The 25,813-nt window shown below is 44.1% G+C and overlaps 1 protein-coding gene across 1 annotated transcript in view; it reads left to right on the plus strand.

Moving 5' to 3' along the window:
* CCDC7 (coiled-coil domain containing 7) overlaps positions 1–25,813 on the plus strand; it is a 173,357-nt gene that overhangs the window by 117,175 nt on the left and 30,369 nt on the right. The window contains exons 16-17 of the mRNA XM_075588647.1: positions 6,836–6,896; positions 7,262–7,360. Coding sequence (XP_075444762.1) covers positions 6,836–6,896; positions 7,262–7,360 — 160 coding nt within the window. The remainder of the gene's footprint in view (positions 1–6,835; positions 6,897–7,261; positions 7,361–25,813) is intronic.

Here is a 25,813-nt window from a genome sequence, read left to right on the forward strand (position 1 = left end):
CGTCCCAGCAAATTCTCCCCAAGGTCAGACTGTGCAATGCTCAGAGAAATTGCAAAATACCCACGAGTCACATTTCAGACTCTACAGGCCTCAATTAGCATGTTAAATTTTAAAGTTCATGACAGTACAATTAGAAAAAGACTGAACAAGTATGGTTTGTCTGGAAGGGTCGCCAGGAGAAGCCTCTTCTGTCTAAGAAGAACATGGCAGCACGGCTTAGGTTTGCAAAGTTGCATTTGAACAAACCACAAGACTTCTGGAACAATGTCCTTTGGACAGACGAGACCAAAGTGGAGATGTTTGGCCATAATGCACAGCGCCATGTTTGGCGAAAACCAAACACAGCATATCAGCACAAACACCTCATACCATCTGTCAAGCATGGTGGTGGAGGGGTGATAATTTAGGCTTGTTTTGCAGCCACAGGACCTGGTAACCTTGCAGTCATTGAGTCGACCGTGAACTCCTCTGTATACCAAAGTATTCTAGAGTCAAATGTGAGGCCATCTGTCCGGCAGCTAAAGCTTGGCCAAAATTGGGTCATGCAAAAGGACAATGATCCCAAGCACACCAGCAAATCTACAACAGAATGGCTGAAAAAGAAAAGAATCAAGGTGTTGCAATGGCCCAGTCAAAGTCCAGACCTCAACCTGATTGAAATGCTGTGGCTGGACCTTAAGAGAGCTGTTCATAAACAAAACAAACCTCAATGAACTGAAGCAACGTTGTAAAGAAGAGTGGGGCAAAATATCTCCACAACGATGTGAGAGACTGATAAAGTCATACAGAAAATGATTACTTCAAGTTATTGCTGCTAATTGTGGTTCTACAAGCTATTGAATCATAAGGTATACTCAGTTTTTCGCTCATGGCTTCTCCATTTTGGCTTTATTTGTGCTAAATAAATCATGACACGGTGTAATATGTCATGTGTTGTTGTTCATCTGAGGTTGTATTTACCTAATTTTAAGACCTGCTAAGGAACATGTTATTATGTCCTGATATGTAAAACCATAGAATTCAATGAGGGTGTACTTTCTTTTTCACACAACTGTATATAACGATATAATCACCATTGCTCCTGGTTCAAGGAATCCCTGTCTGTATTCGAAAGTCAGCAAGCCAAATTAGAAGCGGGGCACTACAGATTTTTGCAAACACAAAACGATTTCTTTAGCCAATGTTCCGACATTTCAGCAAACACAACTGTGTAGCTGGCTGCTGTTCTCGTTACATGCCACTCTGATACGATTACAGCTCTGTAAGTCTTAGTATGTACAGTAAATGATGTCACACGACATTCACATTTTTAATAAGGTCCTTCAATGAAAGCATAACCTGTATGTCACCTCTCTGGAATGCACCAGTAATTATTCACGAACGTTGAGGCTTCTTTGAGGCTTGCAGAATAGTATCTGGTTAGCGTTTATGACTTTCTAAACCCCACATGTGTCACTTTTAGTGGGCTATCCATGATATGCCCCCACCAATGAAGTCCTCTTTGAAGACCAGCACAGACCCAGATTAAAGTCTTGACCTGTCATAAATCCAATGCATTGTATTTTTGAACCCAAATTGTTGCACTATTAACCCCTGAAACACCAGATTGATTAAAATACATAATATCTCATGATATTATCATGACACGAATCCTCTGATTTGTCGAGCTATGAAGTACATAAAGCCACAGTTTGACTATCTGCATGAAACTATAACTGCTTTGACTCATACATACCCTCCAACTGTATCAATTTAGAAGGAACACCATGAGTCCTTGAAGTAAGGTGAATCTGACACGAAGACATTTCTTTATGTAGATTTTGTTTAATAGCAAGCAATAAAGATTAATAGTACAGTGCTGCCCTTGTGTGACGGAGAAGAACCTGGTCTAGACAAATAATTTCTCCTAAAGCACAAGTATATATACTTGAAGAAAAACAGCATCCCTACTTCATTCTCACGTTATTCTTACTCATGCATATTTACTTTTCCCAAACCCTAGCTTTTATCTTCCATCAGAACATTTCTGCTACTTTCTTTCTGTGGCTTAGTGTAGGGGGCTGGATGGTCTTGCTCCTTTGTTAGAAGACTTGGAGTTAGTCAAGGTGTTTCAAAACTTCATCTTTAGGCAAGATCAATTATCCATAAATCTTGTGCAATTCTTGCAAGTTTCATACAGCTGTAAAGAAGAAAAAAAAATGTAAAACGTACGCACAAATATTGCTTTATTCATTAAGATTTCTATCGCCGTCAAATCTGTGCGATCATGGAAACAATTAACATATAAATTACACATCGCAAAAAAAAATATGCACATTTAAGCTGGAGTTAATATTTGGAGCTAAAATCTCGCCTGTGTGGTATGTAATTGCAATTCTTATAAAACCCCATGGAGCAAAATAATTTAACCTTTTTGATGCCTGGAGCCACCAATGTAAAAGGAATACCTTCCGGCACAAAAGGGGTTAACATACACCATGTGTACAGAATAAGTATATTTTTATTTATATGGTGCCACCAATGTACGCAGCACTTTACAAAAGAGGCAATAAACTATAGGGGATTACAATAAAATGAGTGCAATAACCAGAAAAATCAGACAATAGGAAAGGAAATTGCTGCCCCGGAGATCTTACAATCTAACATAAACACCCTACAAGTAGAACACATATATGGAAAGCAGATATGGAAGCAGCAGTCCGCACTGATCACCATTGTTTACATTTTTGTTTGTAATTTACTTTAAGTTCTCTTCTTGCCCTTTCCATTCTTACAATCTAATGATTCGCTCAGGAGATATAAGCAATGGGCTTTTGGAGGGGATTGCTGCTTTAAAACTATAGTGTTCAGATGGTCACATGAGCTACTAGGGTAGGGGTGTCCAGCTCCAGTCCTCAAGGGCCACCAACAGGTCAGGTTTTCAGGATATCCCTGCTTCAGCACAGGTGGCTCAATCAGTGGCTCAGTCATTATGATGGAGCCACGTGGGCTGAAGCAGGGATATCCTGAAAATGTGACTTGTTGGTGCCCCTTGAGGACTGGAGTTGGCCACCCATGTACTAGGGAGTAAATATGTTCATAGGTTACAATGTTAATACTGTAGGTATTTGTATCACCTATACTAAGTTGGCTACAGCAGTCTTATTTTTTTTTTTATAAAATATTTTACCAGGAAGTATTACATTGAGAGTTACCTCTCGTTTTCAAGTATGTCCTGGGCACAGAGTAAAACAAATAATACATGGTTACAAGTACAGTTACATAAATGAAGAAGGTATACATTATATACAAGACATTGCGTGCACAGTTAAAGAAAATATATATTATGAGCGTATGAAACAGTTACAGACCAGATTAAAGTGTGAGACAGCCTTAGATTTGAAAGAACTTAAGCTGGTGGTGGATATGAGAGTCTCTGGTAGGTTGTTCCAGTTTTGGGGTCCACGGTAGGAGAAGGAGGAACGTCCGGATACTTTGTTGAGCCTTGGGACCATGAACAGTCTTTTGGAGTCTGATCTCAGGTGATAAGTGCTGCATGTGGTAGGGGTGAGGAGCTTGTTCAGATAGCTGGGTAGCTTGCCCATGAAGAATTTAAAGGCAAGACAGGAAAGGTGAACTTTGCGCCTAGACTCTAGTGATGACCAATCTAGTTCTTTGAGCATATCGCAGTGATGTGTGTTGTAGTTGCATTGGAGAACAAAACGACAAATTGAATTGTAGAGAGTGTCAAGTTTGCTAAGGTGGGTTTGAGGAGCCGAGCCATATACTATGTCTCCATAGTCAATAATTGGCATTAGCATCTGCTGTGCGATACGCTTTCTGACCAGGAGACTTAGGGAGGATTTGTTCCTGTAAAGTACCCCTAGTTTGGCATAGGTCTTGGTTGTCAGGGTATCAATGTGCATCCCGAATGTTAAGTGGGAGTCAAACCATAAGCCCAGGTATTTAAAACTAGTGACAGGTGTTAGGGTGGTGTTAGCGTTGGTTCTAATCAGGAGCTCAGTCACTGGAATCTTTACAAATTTAGTCTTTGTCCCAAATACCATTGTTACAGTCTTGTCTGTGTTTAAAAACAGTTTGTTTTGGGAAATCCAGTTTTCGAGTCTCAAAAAGTCAGACTGAAGTATGTGTTGAAGGTCAGAGAGGCTATGGCTGTGTGCATATAGGATTGTGTCATCTGCATACATGTGTATTGAGGCTTCCTTACAAGCTGTGGGAAGATCATTAATGAACACTGAGAAGAGTAGGGGCCCCAGAACAGAGCCTTGCGGGACACCACAGGTGATATCCAGGGGGTTGGAGTTAGAGCCTGAGATGGACACATGTTGGGATCTTCCTGATAGGTAGGACTGAAACCAGTTTAAAGCATGTTTCCCTATTCCAGAGCTCTGGAGTTTGTTAAGCAGGATAACATGATCAACTGTGTCAAAATAATTTGGGTGATATCAGTCAAGGATTGTAGAGGGGCTTTAGGGGGGGCGGTAGATGCCAGCAAGCAAGATGGGCTTAGAAAAGGGGAGGCAGATTTTGCCAACTAGAGTTTCAAAAGAGGGTGGACTTGGTGGGCAATTGAACAGTGTAAATTGTAAGGTGTCTGCAATATAAAATAACACCCCTCCTCCTCTCTTTGACCTATCTCTCCTAAAAATGGAGTATCCCTGAATGGCGATATTTGCATCAGGGGTTTTAGGGGATAGCCATGTTTCTGTAAGAACGATGGCTTTGGGTTAATGCATAAGGCACCATGCCCTTAGTTCATCCAGTTTGGGCAGCAGGCTCCGAATGTTTATATGGGCGACAGATAGCCCTTTTTGGAATTTAAAGGTGGAATTCTCAGGGGCATGGGACAGAGCTGAAATGGGTGGACCTGGGTTAGTTTCAATATCACCTGCTAAAGAGAGTAATAGTATGAGTAGAAAATTGGGTAGTTGTTTGCAAGTTGTAGATTTGTGATGTTTGTAATTTGAGTGAGAGGTGGTTGGTGTGCTGGTTTTTAGAGTTCTCCACCAACATTCAGTAGATAGTGCAAGGCTTTTGAGTAGTCCAGGGTGTATGGTGATGTTGGTCGTGGGCCAGGATGGGGGAGTTTGTAGTGGATAGAGGGAGTAACATCTCCATGAGGCCAGGAGAAAGAAAAAAATTAAAATACATAGTAGGTTCATGCCAGAGGTAGGCAGTGCTGCAAGGAGCTGTTGTGAGTAGAGTGAGTGTGAGCAGACTAACAGCAGGTGTGTGCCTGTTCCTTGTCAAATGTTTAGCTGTATTGCAATGCTAGAGTCAGTTCAGGGTTTCAGTGTAGTGTATTGTGCAGTCAGTTTTGGGAGAGACTGCAGTAAATAAGTTGTAAAGGGGTGGGGGGTTGAAATAGGCAGGTTAGCATAGTGGGGATCATAGTGTGATCTGAATAGCTTACCGTTTGTTGTCTTGAGTAAAAGAGTGTGCAGTAGATCCAGTCCCCAGTCACCTCTAGTCAAACTGTAGTCTAACTGTATTTCTTGCCTACAGTATGTATATATTGTAGCCGTTATAAATATAGGCAAGATAAGCCTACTGCCAGATTTGGAAAGGTGATACATTTTGACCAATATCGCCAGGACTTTCATGAATAGTATGTGCATAAGTAATTAACTGTTAATTACTCGTTTACATGTTTGCTGTTAAATTTCACTCACAAATATCGCATTGGTAAACACCATATAATTTCTGGAGTATTTCATGCGATTACCCATTGATGAATTAAATGATATAAATAACTTAAAAAAAAAAAAAAAAATCACATTATATAAAATTTCCTGCAATATCAAGGTCTAGTGTGATTAGTGCACCTATCCCTTAGTGTGATTCGGTATCGACCATATGGCACACACCCCCAACTCACAGCTCTTGATGGGCGAAAAAGCGCTGTACTTGTGATGGACGGTTTCGGTGTTGGTAGCTTGATAGGAGATATCCCACTCTCTTGACTTACTCAGAGCCAAGTCATTCAGAAAATGAGACCATCAGAGAATATATCAGTTTCATACATTGCCGATAGTATATTCAATTGGTGTGTTCCATTTCATATTCTGCCAGGCAGAATATTTATTGGGGCCTTAAGGATCGCCATCACTAGCCTATTATTATATCTATAATTGTAAGTTGGAACCTTGTAATATCCCATTCAATCTTGGAGAAATAAATATTTTAAGTACTTTTCATAGGTGTTTTGGCAATAACTTTGACTAATACTTTGAGTGTTTTACTTTCAGCGATATCACTTTACACTCCTATGGTACATATAGTTGAAACAGCATTTTGAGTATAAATAGTTCTGCAAAGGTTATTTACAGATGAGGCGGCCGTTATTAGAACACTTCACGCGTTGTATACCTCGGAATACCCATGTCATGGCGCGGGATTTCTTCCAACCGTACCGCCTTAAGACGCGAGTGCAAAAAATAGCATTTTAGTGTTCTGGTTTTTAAACACCTGAAATTGACACAGTAGCACAGTACTGTACACATTACATTTCATTAATTTCATTGCACACAAAGAAACCGAATCCATGAAATTCAAACAAAGCATCCGCGATAAACACGTGTGCCTGGGGCAATTGGCCGCGTTAATGCCGCGTGGAGTACAGCAGCGCACACGAAAACGGCTCCGTGATTTGTTCGAATAACGACCGCTGCATCTGTAGTTATCTTCTGGTACATTGCAATGTGTTGACTGTTCTTTATCAAAAATTGATTTTGGAACCTCAGACAGCTTTATATCAGTTTGCTTTACAGCTGAATAATGGTCTTAAATTATTTATTTATTTTAAATGCACCAAATTCTTGTTTCTTAATTCCAGGCCTGGAGATAAAGCTTCAGATGTCATTGAATATAAAACTATTGAATTCGATGAATTGAAGGTAATATATATAAGTACATCTTATCAAAGTAAACATTGTATGAATGGCATTACCAACATATAGCTCATTGAGAGATACAAGCTTTTATTTTGCAGTGAATAAAGGCAACACTTTTAATTTCGTTAATCTGAATGGATGTTAATTTATTATGTGTATCTTACCCCACTCCTCACTATATTGAACAAGGGGACGATATCCTCCATAATTTCTCGTATTCCGGTCACGCACATTTATTATACAAACATGCAAAGTAACCACGAATGTAAAGGATGGGATTGATTGATTGAAATTAACAGTATAAAATAATTTCTGTGGATACAAATGGGGACCACTGCTTCATTGCATTTTGAGTTTGTGTTTTTCAGTATCTTGATGCTGAGCTGGAAGACAAAGCAGTGGAGAGAGAGGTTGAAACAGGTACTACTAGAGAAGAAAGAGAAGAGGGGGAGGCTGAGGAAAACATGGTGAGCATCTGCAGTGGCACTACATGGTAACTGCACTGCAGAGTTAACCGCAGGACTTCAGTTTAGCAACATTTATTAATTTACTTTTTTACTTAGTCAAGACATTTCAAAATAAATCACCATTCACAATATGGAGTCCATCCCTTGATGTCACTCTGCAGTCATGTATAATGCATAGAAAATTACTGAATACTGCTATAAATATAAATCCTCTTGAATTCCATCCTATGATGTCTCTTAAATAAGCTTATTTTTTTTTAAATATCTATTGCAAATATGATGTACAAATGCACAATGCAGAACACTACAGACCCAATTAACCTCTTCTACAACGATATGACAATATGAATTTTAGTGTCTGATGCACAGACTGTTAAAGTAACTCCCAAAAGATTACAAAGAGCAGATATTGGCCCTGAGATTAGTATGATAGACGAGTGCTTTCACTTTCTAGTACCAGCTAATTGTGCTCATGTATGTTATGCAGCTTTGTTTAATACTTGTGTAACTCGTGTGGAATAATTTATTCATCTACTGGTTCCAATTCTCTCAGCAATGTGTAGTTAGACATGAACTAATGGGGAACTTTGTGAGCCTTTGCTTTTTACGTCTACATCAAATGGGTCATAGATTCTAAGGGTCACAAACAGCTTTGTTTATCGCAAAATTGTCGCAACCCTTTGAGGTCCCCAAGATAAAGCCATCACGTCATGCGGTCTGGCACTCAGGGGGGCCCCATGACTTAGTAGCTACTTAAAAAATGAAAATGCTCGTTTTACAAGGAGAGATTGCATCTGACACGATCTACATTGATGAGGAACAAAAGGGAGATGAAAGTGCATCAAAATTGTCCCCCAAGTTCAACTTGGAGTAAACTCTAAAAAGTCTGTTATTGTGTAAGTATAGTGTATACAAATTTTTGCCAGTGAGTTTATTTTACCGGCAACCGGTGGGTCTTTGGATCTGAAATCACGACGGTTGAGCACTGCAAGACCCCTAGATATGTTAAGGTTAAAAAAAATAATTTAATAATTTGAGTTCTGATTGAGATTGTTGCACAAGGAGAAATTAGCTTCACTGTTTATAACAGTATATTAAATATTGTTATTTATCTCGGGCACCAACATTTATTTTGGAAGCTCCTTAAAAGACAGAATCATGAAAGTAGTTTGTAGGAGATGTGCGTAGTGGTGAAAACAGGAGACTGCTTTTGGAAAACAAAAGTAGGTTTTTATTTTGCCCAAAGCATTGCTTTTGTTCAGCATATAAGGAGTAACAAAAATTAACATAACACACAGGCTTAGCTTTGTGTGGGGCGCTGACTAATACCAGACCTAAATCCCTATCTGTGGGTTGGAGGACTAAGCCCCTTACCACCCGTAACACAAAGCTCAGTGTGGGGTATGGTTTACCTTCAGGGCCTCGGCCTCCTCCTGCTGGTATAGGGGTTAAAAAGTCCAAGGAGAGGGCACCCACCACAGCGACCCAGGGGTCCGATTGTCTAGTGCAGTGTAGTCCCTCTTGTGCGGTCCAGGTGCACTCATCTTCCTGGATCAGAGATAGCTCTGTAGTCACCACTACAGGATTTTTAATGTCTGCTAATGAAGCAGCTGAAGAGATTAATTAAGACACCCTGCTTTCAAATTAACCTCAGTGCTGTATCAGGCTATGTAAACGGGTTTACCCTTTTACACTCCTCCCGTTTGTGGGTAGCTACAGTATGGCTAGGCACGGCGGAAGCCCATCATTCCACTGTCTTGGCCCCTATCCCTAGGTCAGGAGAGAATGGCTGGAGTGAGAGAGACCACATACTTAATCTGGTAATCAGAATATGAAGTACAGAGATTTACTAATCCTTTAACACTCCGTGGCCCTGATATGTGGTCGTGGTTTAAGAGGACACCAGTGACAGTCCTTGTAGCCGGTGTAAATAACCAGTGTCTCTTCAAGTAGGCGCTTTAATTTAGCATGCTTTAGTCATTCGCGAAGAACTTTTTCAAAGCACAGCCTTTCCACGATGTGCTTAGCTTCCTCAACTCTGCGGAGGACATCTTGCTCAAACTAATTTTTCCATGTTACCAACTCTTTTACGCGCTTGGTGTCATGAAAGAGAGGATTTGGCCCGGGATTAAAGGGGTTACTCTCCATTTGGCCACCCTCTACTCTCACCTGGGAAGCAAAGGGTTAACTGGACTGAGGTCCAGTAATGTGTTTTTTTACCTTGCTTCAGTATCCAACTGTTTATTCCCCTGTATAAATGTAATGTCTCATCCTAGTGTTTGCACTCACACATACACTAGGGTTGATGCGGGAGGGATTAATGTTAATTTAGTGATTATAGCCCTTTGTTCCCTTTTCCCGCCTTTTCAGGCTCCATTTTGCAGCCTTCCATAGGTCGCCATTGAGACTCCATGCGTTCTAATGGCAGAAGTAGCGGTTTTGGACCTGTTTTCCAGCGACGACCAGCAGGTAGCGTCCGAGAGGAGGAACGGCGGTTTCCCATTGTAAGTCAATGGGCTCATTGACTTCAATAGAGATTCCTCAACGCCGGCCTCGAGGAACAGGTTGGCAGCCATCCAAACCGCAGACCGCAAAAGCGGATACAATATCTTTGAAAAGAGTTTAATCACTTCGGTCAAGTTCAAAGACAATTGGCGTGAGAATCTTAGGTTCTAGGGCCCCTGGGAATAAAGTTCTTTTTGCCCCTAGCTCCTAGGAACCCCCGCACATGATCCACACCGGGTCCAGGAATGAGAAACCGCCGTAAGGGGTCGAGCGGAGAAGGAGGGTCGCGCCATTGACTTCAATGGCGGAGCGGAAGTTCCATTGAATCTAATGGCGGCATGCGCCATGCATTGTCTATGGCGGCGCCGGCCTTTGATTCCAATGGGGAAAAGTCGAGTGGCGTAAAAACGACTAAGTGTGAAATGATGAAAAATGTAAGTCCATATCTCCGGTTCTGGAATGACCAGAGGGATGGGATTTGGGTGGCATGTAGCCAAGGTTCCGGCTTTAATGCATGACCCTTCCCAGCCCTCTCCGACCAACCAGTCGGAGTGTGGGCGAATGTAAAGTTTGTTGTTTTTTCCTATAGACTTCAATGGTGGCGGTTTCTCCATTGAAAGTCTATGGCGGGAAACCCCATTGACAGCAACGGTGGAGCCCGCCATTCAACGCTATGGCGGCGGACCCCGTTGATTTCAATGGGGAAAGAGTGAAAAACAGAGATTCATTTTTAAAGGGACGAATCCTGTATTTTAAAAATGTTTTAAAGTGCATTTCTGTATCTCCGGGTCTGGAGGTCGCAGAGAGTTGAAAATTGGCCAATATGTAGAGTCACTGTAGGCATTAAAAACTGGCAAATTTCGACCCACTGAGCCCACCAGAACGGAACTTATTAATATGTGAAGATATTAAAGTGTATATGGTATTTTGGATCTGCTCTGAAAATGCAGACTCCATCTGCTATGCTAATAGGGCAGGAAGGGCATCTGGATGATTTAGCATAAGCCCTGTGATCAAAAGTTAACTGCCCTGATTGTTTACACTAGGGCCAGGAACAAAGGAATTGGGTCTTTTGCAAGTGGCCCAGTTTACACCTGCAGGGGAAGAAAAATCTACTTCAAACAGATTTTGCTAGCCAGCTCGGCGCCTAGGTTTTAAGAGATGGATTTGAGATTGTATAAGAATGGGGCTCAGCCTATACTCTATGTTGTTGTTGTCTTCATGTCTTCTGTGATATTCAAGATTGCTGTATGAACTGCCAGTCAAGATTTGACTGTTTCATCATTCCATCTTAAGTAAGTGTCTATATTTTGTCTGTTATTTGTATAATCTCGTGTGTTCACCTTTTTCAAGGAATAAATTATATTTTATCATATCTCATCCGTGTTCAGTTCAACCCAGGTATTTTTGGTGTATTATTATAGCCTGTCATAAAGTTACTGTCACAGGCTTATTACTAAAACTGGTGGCAGCAGTGGGATTGAACTGGACCTGTATTACAGTGTACTGCAGGACTCTGTAATACAGTTGGAACTCGAGGTGAATTGCGAGTTCCTAAGGCTAAAGATATTGGACACACAGTGTACAACATATAACACAAGATTTGGCACCTCCTCACTGTTCCCCTACTTGTGAGAAGCATTGCCTCCAGAACCAAAGTGCTGGCCATCTGTGTGACTGGAGCCGGGCACTGAGACCGGAGGAGGGCATCAAGTCGGCGCGGGGACCAGCAGCCGGCAAGGCTGAGAGAGAGGCGGCGACGATTGGTGAGCATGAAACCCGTCCGGCTGAGCAAAGAACCACCGCTGCAGCCGCCGTAACCATCAAACCGCCCGGAGAGCAGGGAATGGACCCAGCTCCGGGATGGCAGAGACTTGGGGAGGGAGCGGGTGGTCTCGGAGAACATGGAAGTCGTGCACCAGGAGAGGTAACGGCCGTTGCGGCGGCCCGTCCATTTTCCCTGAAAGAGCTAGCACTGGTGTGTGCGTTGGGCAAGACGTGGTTCCCGGCACCGACCCGCTTACCCCCTCCCAGAACCCGGGACTCAAGCAACTCTGCTCTAGACTCAGCAGCCCCTTGCGGGGGGTAGTCCACCGGCGGCGGAGAAGCTCTGGCACGAGCCCGGCGCTCAAGCAACTCCGCTCTGGACTCAGCAGCCCCTTGTGGGGGGTAGTCCACCGGCGGCGGAGAAGCTCCGGCAGGTGCCGCGGCACTGCCAACAAACGGGCCACAATAATGCCCGGTGCCCGGGCCGTGCGCGGTTCGACGATGAAGCCCCTCAGGGCCAGCGCTCACGAGCTGCGGAAAAGATGACCCCGTTAGCGGCATCCTCTGATGGCTCCCGCCCAGCCGGGGCGACAACCCTTCACGGGATGTGCCCTGGAGAACCTGGCCGGACTGCATCGGCAACAGCGGCGGAGAGCGGTGGCCATCCATCAGATCCCGGCGGAGAACCGGCGGCGACGGCGGAGAAGAAGCCGCCGTTCCGGCATCCGGCTGGCAGCAATTTTATTTGGGGGGAGGGTTGGGGTGTGCGGGAGGTGGGTGTTTCACTTTGTTTGGCGGAGTCGGCGATTCCCAGCGATGACCGGAGCAACACAATCCACGCCGGCGACACTGTACCAAAGCCGGGTACTGTTGCGGCAGCTACCCGGGGCTCGCCCATGGCGGCGACGGTGGCGGGAGAGCCGCGATTCCGGCCAAGTGCCGGAGCCCTTTGTGAGTGGGGGGAGGGACAGGGATTGCGGGAGGGGGTTATTTTACATGGTTTGGAGGGAGCCGTGATATTCCACAAAGACCTGGGACCCTTGTCCTGCACCGTTTTACCTGTACCAAACCTGGGTGCTGTTGCGGCAGCGGCCCGCTGCTTCCCGGCCCAGATGATGCCGGCGTCGGCCACTCCAGTCCCACTGCAATCGGGACCAACGAAGGCGGCGGTCTCTGCGGGGACCAGCGAGGTAAGCCAGACTAAGTCGCAGACTGACCCTGACTTAGTTTTCCCTATGACTGTACCCTGTGGTTTCACTGTAGAGGTGACCGGGGGGTGGCAGGATATAGGGGTACCAGGGGAGGGGAAGGAAGGGCAGCTTGTAGGGCAGCTAGGCTTCCCCATTACCCTGGCGGAGCAGCAAGGGGACTCTCAGTTAAGAGCCCCACTGTTGCAGCCTTGCTATGGGCTGGAGGTATCAGGGGTTGTGGCAAAGTTAGACCACCCCAGGGTTACCTACCGGCCAGGAACTAAGGTAGGTACATCTGCACCAACAACCCTGTGCTCCCCTACGGTAATTAGGGCACTGCTTCAGGGAGAGGGGCTAGCCTCGTTAGCACCCAGCTCTAGAGTAAGATTGCCTGGTAGAGGGTTGGGTGGGCCAGTGGGAACCGGGGAGGGAAGGCTGCAAGTGAGCCATCCAGATCTCCCCATTACCCTGGCAGAGCATCAGGGGGTATCTCGGTTTAGAGCCCCACTGTTGTCGACTGGCTATGGGCTGGAGGTATCAGGGGCAGTGGCACAGTTAGCCCACCCCCAGATTGCCTGCCAGCCAGGAGCCAAGGTAGGTGCTTCTGCACCAGTGCCCCTGGGCTCCTCTCCAGTAATGGGGAGGCAGTGTCAGGGAGATGGCCTCACTCAGGTGACCTTAGGATCCAGGTTAGGAATAGCTAGAGAGAAGCGGAGTGAGGGCAAGCTGCAGGTAGGTAGCCAGCACCAGATCTCAGTAGGAGAAGAAGGGCTAGTGGTAGCCGGGGAGGGAAAGCAGCAGGTATGGCAGCTAGAGTTCCCCATTACCCTGGCGGAGCCTCAGGGGGTCTCTCAGATCAGCAACCCCCTGTTGCAGCCTGGTTATGGGCTGGGGGTATCATGGGCAGTGGCAAGCTTGTGCCACCCCAGGTATACCTGCCAGCCAAGAGCTAAGGCGGTTGCATCTGGAGAGGTGCCCCTGAGGTCATCCCTGGTAAGGGGGAGACAAGGTCAGGGAGGCAGGTGCACTCAGGTAGTTCCAGTGTCTGGATTAGGATTGCCCAGGGGGGAGAGGAGTGCAGGTGGGCTGCAGGGAGGTAAGCAGCAGGGGCTGAGGGGCTGGGCCTAGGGGAGGCTAGGCAGGGAGACACTGTGGAGCAGGGGGAGATAGGAGGTCAGTGGGGTGTCGGGCAGCTGGCAGAAGCTAGGGATGGGCCAGGTAGGCAAGAGGTCCCTTGCGCTGACTTACCCGGAGTGACCCCCCTGACAGAGTCCCCAGGGGTCCAAGAGGTGGGGCTGTGGGTAGGTAGGCAGCCAGGAGCAGTAGCCAGGGCTAGGGGGGTACAGCAGAGGGTTCTGTCCCCAGGGCAGCCAAGGGTAGCTACAGGGAGGAAGGGCAGCACAGTGGAGGGGAGAGGAGTGATGCTGGCCCTAGCAGCAGTGGTGGTAGCAGGTGCTTGTTTCCTGGCCTTCAGTTTTGAGAGGGCACGGGCAAAGCACCTGGGTACCAGGGACCCCAGTACAGGATACTGGGAGATTGCCTTGTCCCAGGGGGCACAGGAGGGGGTAGTAGTCAGCACCCCAGGTGGTTTCTGGATTCCAGATATGATGCCACTCGGGGTGGGGGCTGCCCCAGAGCCAGGGAGGAGAGGCAAGGGTATAGCGGAGCAGCTACAGGTGGGCACAGGGCCAGGGCAGGTAGGGTCCCTACAGGATAGTGACATAGCTCTTTCCCAGACTTGGTTGACAGGAAAGCGACGGTCTGTGCTTGATAGCTGGTCTCTCGCTGGTGCAGAGACATGCCAGTCTCTGGGCAGTATGCAGCCTGGACTGCAGAGGTGCCCCTTCACCATGGACTTTGTTCACCATGCACTGGGTGGGGGCAGAGGGTGGCAAATGAGAATGCCCGGTGGCCACGGTGGAGCCCTGCTCAGCAGGATCTGGACTTCACTGCCCACTGTGGCCAGGACAATGTACTGGACAATGCCGGAGGACAATGTTGCCAAACCAATCCCTCAGGACTTATTGAGTGCTTCAAGGATGCCAGTGGTGTCCCAGTGCCAGGGGAGGCAGCTGGGTTACAAGGCACCCATTGAGCAGGGGAGGTGTCATGAGAGAGAGGATTTGGCCCGGGATTAAAGGGGTTACACTCCATTTGGCCACCCTCTACTCTCACCTGGGAAGCAAGGGGTAAACTGGACTGAGGTCCAGTAATGTGTTTTTTACCTTGCTTCAGTATCCAACTGTTGATTCCACTGTATAAATGTAATGCCTCATCCTGGTGTTTGCACTCACACATACACTAGGGTTGATGTGGGAGGGAAGGGGTTAATATTAATTTAGTGATTATAGCCCTTTGTTCCCTTTTCCCACCTTTTCAGGCTCCATTTTGCAGCCTTCCATAGGTCGCCATTGAGACTCCATGCGTACTAATGGCAGAAGTAGCGGTTTTGGACCTGTTTTCCAGCGACGACCAGCAGGTGGCGTCCGAGAGGAGGAGCGGCGGTTTCCCATTGTAAGTCAATGGGCTCATTGACTTCAATGGAGATTCTTCAACGCCGGCCTCAAGGAACAGGTTGGCAGCCATCCAAACCGCAGACCGCAAAAGCGGATACAATGTCTTTGAAATGAGTTTAATCACTTCGGTCAAGTTCAAAGACAATTGGCGTGGGAATCTTAGGTTCTAGGGCCCCTGGGAATAAAGTTATTTTTGCCCCTAGCTCCTAGGAACCCCCTCACACGATCCACACCGGGTCCAGGAATGAGAGACCCCCGTAAGGGGTCGAGCGGAGACTTCAATGGCGGAGCGGAGGTCTCATTGAATCTAATGGCGGCGTGCGCCATGCATTGTCTATGACGGCGCCGGCCTTTGATTCCAATGGGGAAAAGCCGCGTGGCGTAATAACGACTAAGTGTGAAAGGATGAAAAATGTAAGTCCATATCTCCGGTTCTGGAATGACTAGAGGGATGGGATTTGGGTGGCATGTAGCCAAGGTTTCGGCTTTAATGCATGACCCTTCCCAGCCCTCTCCGACCAACCAGACGGAGTGTGGGTGAATGTAAAGTTTGTTGGTTTTTCCTCTAGACTTCAATGGTGGCGGTTTCTCCATTGAAAGTCTATGGCGGGAAACCATATTGACGGCAACAGCGGAGCCCGCCATTCAACGCTATGGCGGCGGAGCCCGTTGATTTCAATGGTGAAAGAGTGAAAAGCAGAGATTCATTTTTAAAGGGACGAATCCTGTATTTTAAAAATGTTTTAAAGTACATTTCTGTATCTCCGGGTCTGGAGGTCGCAGAGAGTTGAAATTTGGCCAATATGTAGAGTCACTGTAGGCATTAAAAACTGGCAGATTTCGACCCACTGAGCCCACCAGAACGGAACTTATTAATATGTGAAGATATTAAAGTGTATTTGATATTTTGGATCTGCTCTGAAAATGCAGACTCCATCTGCTATGCTAATAGGGCAGGAAGAGCATCCGGATGATTTAGCATAAGCCCTGTGATCAAAAGTTAACTGCCCTGATTGTTTACACTAGGGCAGGAACAAAGGAATTGAGTGTTTTGCAAGTGGCCCAGTTTACACCTGTAGGGGAAGAAAAATCTACCTCAAACAGATTTTGCTAGCCAGCTCGGTGCCTAGGTTTTAAGAGATGGGTTTGAGATGGTATAAGAATGGGGCTCAGCCTTTACTCTATGTTGTTGTTGTCTTTGTGTCTTCTGTGATACTCAAGATTGCTGTACACTGGCGACACACTTTATTCGAGCTCGGCTAGTCCCACGAATTCGGGTATACCCGGGTGTATTGAGGTTTGTGACTGTTTTCTGCCCGAGTGCATTGAGGTATTTTCCAGGCAGGGATTGAAGCATTTTATTCCCGCTGGCTGCAATACTGCACAGTATATATATATATACTGCATTACAATTCATGAATTTATGCCATCTGGTAGACACGCGAAGCATTGCAGCCTATTATATCCTAATCATTATCATTTAACAGATCAGTCGCCCGTCAGCCAGGCATGAACCCAGGCTGGGAAGGCAAACGCAACGGGGCTTGTCAGAGGTGAGGAGCGGCGCATTCCAGGTATCTGCCAGGTACATACTGGGTATTTGCTCTAATAAAGTGTGTCGGTGCAGTATGAACTGCCAGTCAAGATTTGACTGTTTCATCATTCCATCTTAAGTAAGTGTCTATATTTTGTCTGTTATTTGTATAATCTCGTGTGTTCACGTTTTTCAAGGAATAAATTATATTTTATCATATCTCAGCCGTGTTCAGTTCAACCCAGGTATTTTTGGTGTATTATTATAGCCTGTCATAAAGTTACCGTCACACTTGGCCATGAATTTTTTTCATGCGTCGTGCTGTTTTATCTTTCCTATCACTAGGGTGACCACCCGCATCTGTCTCAGCATTGTTGATCTTGGGCATCTCACCCGTGGCATCTTTCTTTGACAGTTGGCAAACTTATAGTCTTGGGTCTCCCTTTTTTGAAGCATTCATATGTCCAGCCTGTCCGCTTCTCCAATGTGTGGTGAAGTCCCAAGTGATGTCTTGTGGGTAATCTCTGCTACAGTAGCCTAGTCTTGAAGTTCCTTCACTACCAGGGGACACTAGCCTACAGCTTCCTCATCCATGCTTATGCTCATGCACATCCAGGCGTATCCACCATATGCATGACCCCCAAATCAGTAGAGATGTAATTTGCATCTGTTTCAGGATCCTTGTATTCCAGTACATCAATCTTGCTGCAGTTCTCCTCTCCACACCTAACCGTTACCCGTGGCCTTTCTTTTTTACATTTTGCAAGCCTGTAGTCTTGTGCCTTTTTCCCTTGCAAAGACGAGTGGATAACCAGAGTTGCATCTTTAGGGGCGTGATCACAGATACAGTTCTGTCTCATTCTAGCCATAACCTGAATCTTTATAGTGGCTGCTTTTATCGTTAGGAATCTGGTTCGGGCCACGTGAGCACGGTAGCATGACTGGATTTGTATTGCACTTCAGTCGTAATTTGTTTTTTCTTTCCTGCATTTTGTGGAAAGCACTGAGATGACAATGCGGATGCGCTTCTATCAATGCACAGCTTGCTTGGTTGTGATGTAGGACCTATATCTGGACTGAATCACACCAGTAGCTTCCTTCACTTTCCTATAGCATCTTTGCTGCAGATACTTCCTAACTAACATGTGACCGCTATACAATTACACAGTGCTTCAAATCTTTATATTTCTTTCTGTGTCATTGCATTCTCCATATAACTGAAAAAGTGAGGCTGCTTTATTCTGGCGATAAAGTGGACTAGCTTTCATTCCTCTGTAGGCACCCTCTATGACAGTTTCAGAGCGTTTGCACAGATCCTTTTCTCTCTAACCCAGTGATTCCCAACCTTTTTTGTTTGGGGGAACCCTTGAAGTATTTAGAAAAATCTCGGGGAACCCCTATCTAGCTGACAAATATTAGGTTCGACAGGGGTAAATCACAAAATGTCACACCTCACGAGCCCCCTCTATTTCCCACTCTCTACCCATGTGTTTCTCTCCCATCCGTCTCACTCACTCTCCCCCCCTCCCGCCTCGCATGTATTTATCCCCTGCGTCTCACTCTTACTCCCTCATTTCCTCACTCACTCCCCCATCTCTCCTCTCACTCACCACTACCTTCCGTCAATTACCCCAGTCTCTCTCAATCCACCCTACAAGATACATACCAAAAAAAAACACCACCTGAAATACATATAACCCCACCCCACAATACATAATAAAAATACCCCTCCCCTGCCAATACATACTAAGCTTGTAAAGTGAGAAGGGCTGAACTGCTCCAAGGAAAACATATTTGGGCCACACGGGTAAAATCATCATCCTCATATCTCCACCAGCACCCCTCATCATCATCATTATCCTCATATACCCAGCCCCTGCATCTCACATCACCCCCCTGCATCTCACATCACTCTCCCCCTCTGCATCTCACATCACCCTCCCCCCCTGCATCTCACATCACCCTTCCCCCGCATCTCACATCACTCTCCCCCTCTGTATCTCACATCACCCACCCCCTCCTATTTTCACTTCACCCTCCACCACCCTGGATCTCACATCATCTCCTCTCTCCCTGCCCCCATACGCCCTTATGCCTACCTCAGGCTGGAGGAGAGGCTGCTATGCTCCGGTTGCCGGCAGAGGAGGAGGCGGTGGCGGACAGCAGAATGAAAGACCAAGCAGAATTTCAAGCGCTCCCTCTAGCTAGCAGCAGGCACCGGAAGTGCCGGGTAACACTGATAGAGCGCGCTCCTACCCTGCAGTCCTGAGAGTGAGCGGACTATGGGAGGGGGGTGGGGTCTGTGGTCGATAGGAGGAACCCCTGAGACTGCTTCAAGGAGCCCCAGGGTTCCACGGAACCCTGTTTGGGAATCACTGCTCTAACCTTTCATAGATAAGAACTCTGTAATATTTCTGAAGCCTTAGAATGCTTCTCTTCTTTCTTTCAGACTCTGTTTCCAGGTAGAACTTTCTCAGATCAGAGCAAAGGGATTAGCCTCTTTCCGGTTCCAAGGTGCCTTCTGCTTCTTTCAGTGCTAACTGCTCTACCAACTTTTCTTGTTCCATTTGTTTCTCCACCAGCTTCTCATTTCCTTTACTGACTTGATCAGTCAGATCTGGAACCTCTTCTTTCCGGTTTCATTCCTCTTTTCGCAGTCTCTAAAACAATCCAGACCTTTTCGTAGTCATACTTCCATTTACACACCTCTGTATTGAGACTTCGGATCTCCTAGTGCAAGACTTCTAGCTCTATGTTGAGACTGTGAACCTCTTTTTGAGAGACTACCAGCTCTGCACTAAGACTGCGAATCTCTTTCTGAGAGACTCCCAGTTCTGCACATTGACGTGTGAAATTCCTTTTGAGAGAATTCCAGTTCTGTGTCGAAACCGCAAACCTCCTAGTGAGAGAGATGTCCAGCTCTATGCTGAATGTGAACCCTCTTTCTATGAGCTTTCCAACTCTGTACTCAGACTGTAGATCTCTTTCTGAGAGACGCCCAGGTCTGCACAGACTGGAAAACTCCTTTTGAGAGATTCCCACCTCTGTGCTGAGATTGTCCAAGCTCTATACTGAGACTGAGGGCCTTCTTCCGAGAGACTTTCAGCTCTGCCCACGGCTGCGCTTATAGTGACGGTGACGCGACGTCGCTCCGAAACAAATCCATTTACTCCGTTACAAGCGCTTATCGTTAGTGCGACAGCGACTAAAAATTGGAAGCCGGGTAAATTAGATTTTTTAGAAACAGTCACCACATGTGACTGTCTCTAAACCAATCAAATTGCGCCCCCCCCCTTTAGTGACGTTGCTAAAAATCAAATTGCAACTTTCGGTGGTTGGGACGGATGACGTCATCGGTCGCATCTCCGTCACCAGCACTATAAGCGTGGCCTAAGCCTCTTCATATTTCTGCTTCCAGTCAGCAATTATTTCGCCAGAGCAGCTCTGTTTCTTGTCCATGGCGGTAAGAATAGCATTAGCCGTCTCCAAGTCTGTCATCATTCGAGCCAGCCTTTCATCTTGTGCTCCCTGCTGCTGGATTTGGAGTTGGGCTTGCTGCTAAAAATACTGCTGTTGTAGGCCATTTTGCTTGGCCTGCTCGTACAGACACTTTTAGCAACTGTCCCTGGTCTGTTTGCAGTGAATCTTCAGGGCTGGTCAAAGGATTGTCACATGTTTGTTCCAGCTCCGCCTCCTTAGTACTGCTTGTTGAGGATTTCTCATTTCCCATTTCGTGTGGCCGGGTTAATTACTGAAAAAACAAATTTTACCCACTATTCTGACACTTTCGGGTGTTTTCTTCTTAGTGACCTCGGAAGGCACTATTGCATCAATATTTTTCTGTGTATGCTAGAACCACAGCTGCTAGTCATACAGGTATAAAACAAGAAACAAAGAAGTCTAGAGCAACATCCAATTTGACAAAAATACACAGTGAAATACCTTTATATCTCTTGAAAAAGGGTCATTTAGTTAACCCTTTGGCCAAAGCGTATAAGCCTGCGAGCCACTTTCAAGGCATGACCAGTTCGCAGGTCCTGACACCAACTAATTAAAATCCTTATTTACCTCTATAATTAGGGGAAGGATGATCCTGGCATTGGACCTGTCACAACCAGCTCCATGAAAAGAAAACCTGCTTGGAAAGTGGGGAGGAGCGAGCGTTAAACTCTGAGTGGGAGGAGCCACTAACCCCTAACTGATCCTCTTCAGGTTGAGCAGCAGATTCAACTAAGGGCTAGTATAAATACTATTATTTGGTATTTTCAGACTTTTTTTTTTATTGTGTCCACTTCCCCTTGGTGTATGTGCCTGTATTTCTCGCTAAGACATAGTTTACTATATTGCTAGGGAGCGCCATCGTTATTTCCTTTTTAGCTTAGTTTTCTGGCTGGATTTGTAGCTCCTTACTCTGGTCACCTCTGCATGTGTTTCCTCCTTCTTACTCCTGTTGCACAAGCTGTTGCAGGAACTTCGCAAAAAAAAAAGCATAACAATGTTTCCCTAGTGGTCTCCCGGGCCCCTTTTAAATTCAAGGGCCACCTCTCATCCCACTTCAAAAACCATATGTACGAGATGTTTGCAGCGGTGAAAAACAGAAGACTGCTTTTGGAAAACAAATGTGGGCTTTTATTTCGCCCCAAAGCGAAAAACACAACATATTGCTTCTGTTCAGCATATATGAGGTAACCACAATAAACAAACATGCCTTGCTCTGTGTGGAGCACTGACCAATACCAGACTTTAGCCCCCATCTGTGGGTCAGAGGGATAAGCCCCTTACTGACCATAACACAAAGGTCAGAGTGGGGTAAGGTTTACCTTCAGTGCCCCAGGCTTCCTCCTGCCAGTATAGGGGTTAGAGAGTCCAAGGGCAGGGTACCCTCCACAGCAGAGGTAAAAAGCAGTGGGGGGAGCGCACAAACCAAATGGAGCAGGAAGGACCCAGAATACAAAAAATGAATAAAAGGGCACTTTTATGTGTCATGAGACCCATCCAACGCGTTTCAAATGTCACAGCGTTCTTTATCAAGGATAATAATACAGTGTAATACCACCCATTAAATACCCTCTTACCTGTAAGCAAATCGCGCCAAAAACGGCACTGCGATGACGTCATGACGCAATTCGCATCATTGCGCATGCGCAGAACAACACGGCGCCGTCTAAGGCGGAAATGTCAATACAAGCAGGAGGAAGCTCAAACACAAAAGGACAAATGTATACGGCAACTGAAATAGGACAAAAAAATATAACAGATAAAGAAAATGACTAAACATCTTCTGTATCCCTAGAACTAATAAACGAAAAACACAAAATGACATTATAAAATACAAATAGCTCAAAAATAGTTACAATAAAAACAAAAGAACTTGAATAGCTGACAATGAAACCAATATAAGACTATGCAATTGTTAAGTAAACAATGGAATAACAGTTGGAAATTAATAATATAATAATATAACTGAAAATAATATTGTGTGATATAATAAACACAAGAAAAAATGCAAAAAATATACAAGAAAAAAAAAGAGAGAGAGAGATAGAAAGTGCAATGAAAATAAATATGAAATTAAAAATAAAAGTATATATAACCAAAATCTTTATAAAAACATATTGTAGTTCAATGATATATATATATATATATATATATATATATATATATATATATATATATATATATGTACCTACAAGAAATGGGCCAATTGCCAATCAATATTTAAACCCATAGGGAAGCACGTTTGAAGAATAAATATCCAGTATGCGTCCCTACGATTCAATAAATTGACACGATCACCTCCTCTAGGTCTGTTATGAACTAATTCTATGCCTAGAAAGGAGAAATTCACATTACCTCCCTGACTACATTCGGAGAAATGTTTAGAAACAGGATGATTAGTATCATGCAATCTTATGTCTTAAATGTTCTAACATCCTGACCCTAAGAGCTCTAATCATTCTCCCCACATATCTTTTACCGCAGCCACATGTTATAAGATATACTACAAACTGGCTTTTACCATTTATAAAGTTATTGATATAGAATTTTTTAATATGACTACCCATCGTATCATCATGTGGATGCTGTAAATTGTCCTGAAAAAAACTCCTAGAAGGTTTCATATGTTTGCAAACACTGCAGGAACCACATTTGAAAGAACCCCTGGTGAGGAAAGAGGAATTACTGAGTCTGGGAACAGTTATGTCACTTGGGGAGATATATGAGCCAATGGTTCTCGCCCTATGGTACACAAATTTAGGACCTGAATCAATATACTTATTCAACACAGGATCCATGGATAAAACATTCCAATGCTTGGATATGATAGATTTAATCTTCCCACTTTGTTTATTAAACTGTGAAACAAACAGTGGGCATTTATTATCAGATTTTTCAAATCCTTTGTTCCTATGTCTATTCATATAAGTATGTGAATGTGTGCCAAGGTGAGTATCTCCCATATCACGAATGGGCAACAACAACGCTCTCTCTGTGTTAAGAGCAGTGTCAAATGCATCATTGATGGTAATCTCAGGATAACCTCTATCCAAAAACAGTTTACTAAGATCCTCAGACTGAGAAAGGAAACAGCCAGATTTAGAGCAGTTCCTTCTCAGTCTGAGGAATTGTCCTTTGGGAATGGCTCTAATAACATGAGATGGATGGCAGCTGTCTGCCCTTAAGAAGGTATTTCTTGAATTTAATTTCCTATAAACATCCGTTTGGATAATTTTATCAATATCTACAAACAATTGCAGATCCAGAAATTCAATGTGATGTGAATGAAAATTGAGAGTGAATTTAAGATTATAATCATTATTATTAAGATAATTAACAAAAGAGTGTAGTGTGGTGACATCCCCTTTTCAAATAATAAATAAATCGTCCACAAATCTTTTATAAAAAATAATATTATTACGAAAAGTGTTAGTGCAAGAAAATATAAAAAGTGCTTCCCACCAACCCATAAAAAGATTTGCGTAAGAAGGAGCAAAGCTCGTGCCCATAGCAATGCCAATTAACTGTAAATAAAATTTGGGATTGAAAGTGAAGAAATTATGCGTGAGAAGATGAAAAATGGCATTTTCGTATTCCCCTATAACCCTGGGCCAAACAAAAATAGAAAAATAATTCTAAGTGTCAACCCTAACCCTAACTTTGCTCTGATTGGTTAGTACCCAAATGAGTCACATACCTACATTTTCGTATTCCCCTATAACCCTGGGCCAAACAAAAATAGAAAAATAATCCTAAGTGTCAACCCTAACCCTAACCCTAACTTTGCTCTGATTTTGGAAGCTTTTTGGAAGCTCTTTTTGAACTGGTTGACTCAGATGTCATTATGGAAGTCCTTTCTAGTGATGAGGTTCAGTATATTATTCCTTCACCCCCTATTGTTCCTATCTTCCACCATCTCCCAAAGATCCATAAGACATTGGTCAACCCTCCTGGTTGACCAATTGTCTCTATCATTGGATCTTTGGGAGATGGTTTGTCTAGATATGTTAACAATTTTCTTCAACCTTTCGTAAAAAAATTACCCTTATTTATACTGGACTCTGGTGATCTTCTTAGTCAAATTAAACATATCACTTGGGATAATCATTACTTGTGGGTAACACTTGACGTTATATCTCTTTATTCACTTATACAGCATGATCATGGGATGGCAGCTGTTCGCCAATTTATTGAGATACCAGAAATTTCAATTTTTCAATCTGCATTTATTTTAGATGCCATTTTTTATCTTCTCACGCATAATTTCTTCACTTTCAATCACAAATTTTATTTACAGTTAATTGGCACTGCTATGGGCACGAGCTTTGCTCTTTCTTACGCAAATCTTTTTATGGGGTGGTGGGAAGCACTTTTTATATTTTCTTGCACTAACACTTTTTGTAATAATATAATATTAATATTATTAATAATAATATATTATTATTTTTTATAAAAGATTTGTTGACGATTTCATTATTATTTTGAAAGGGGATGTCACCACACTACACTCTTTTGTTAATTATCTTAATAATAATGATTATAATCTTAAATTCACTCTCAATTTTCATTCACGTCACATTGAATTTCTGGATCTGCAATTGTTTGTAGATATTGATAAAATTATCCAAACTGATGTTTATAGGAAATTAAATTCAAGAAATACCTTCTTAAGGGCAGACAGCTGCCATCCATCTCATGTTATTAGAGCCATTCCCAATTCCTCAGACTGAGAAGGAACTGCTCTACATCTGGCAGTTTCCTTTCTCAGTCTGGGGATCTTAGTAAATTGTTTTTGGATAGAGGTTATCCTGAGATTACCATCAATGATGCATTTGACACTGCTCTTAACACAGAGAGAGCGTTGTTGTTGCCCATTCGTGATATGGGAGATACTAACCTTGGCACACATTCACATACTTATATGAATAGATGTAGGAACAAAGGATTTGAAAAATCTGATAATAAATGCCCACTGTTTGTTTCACAGTTTAATAAACAAAGTGGGAAGATGAAATCTATCATATCCAAGCATTGGAATGTTTTATCCATGGATCCTGTGTTGAATAAGTATATTGATTCAGGTTCTAAATTTGTGTACCATAGGGCGAGAACCATTAGCAGTGGAGGTAAAAGTATAAAGAAAATGTTTGTGGGAATATGCTATAAACCACCAAATATCTGTGAGATTGAGGAAGCTAAAATACTTTTACAAATAGAGAAGGCATCAAAACTGGGTCATGTTTGCAAATGGGGGATTTTAATTATCCAGACATAGACTGGGCAATGAGATTAGCGTTACAACAAAAGGAAACATGTTTTTGGGGCTGCTTAAAGATAATTATATGACCCAAATTATTGAGGAACCAACCAGGAGAGGGGCAGTTCTGGATTTGGTCATATCAAACAATGTAGAAGTAATAACAAATATTCAAGTCCTGGAACA

Source organism: Ascaphus truei, chromosome 2 (assembly GCF_040206685.1).
Source record: "Ascaphus truei isolate aAscTru1 chromosome 2, aAscTru1.hap1, whole genome shotgun sequence".
NCBI classification, from domain to species: domain Eukaryota; kingdom Metazoa; phylum Chordata; class Amphibia; order Anura; family Ascaphidae; genus Ascaphus; species Ascaphus truei.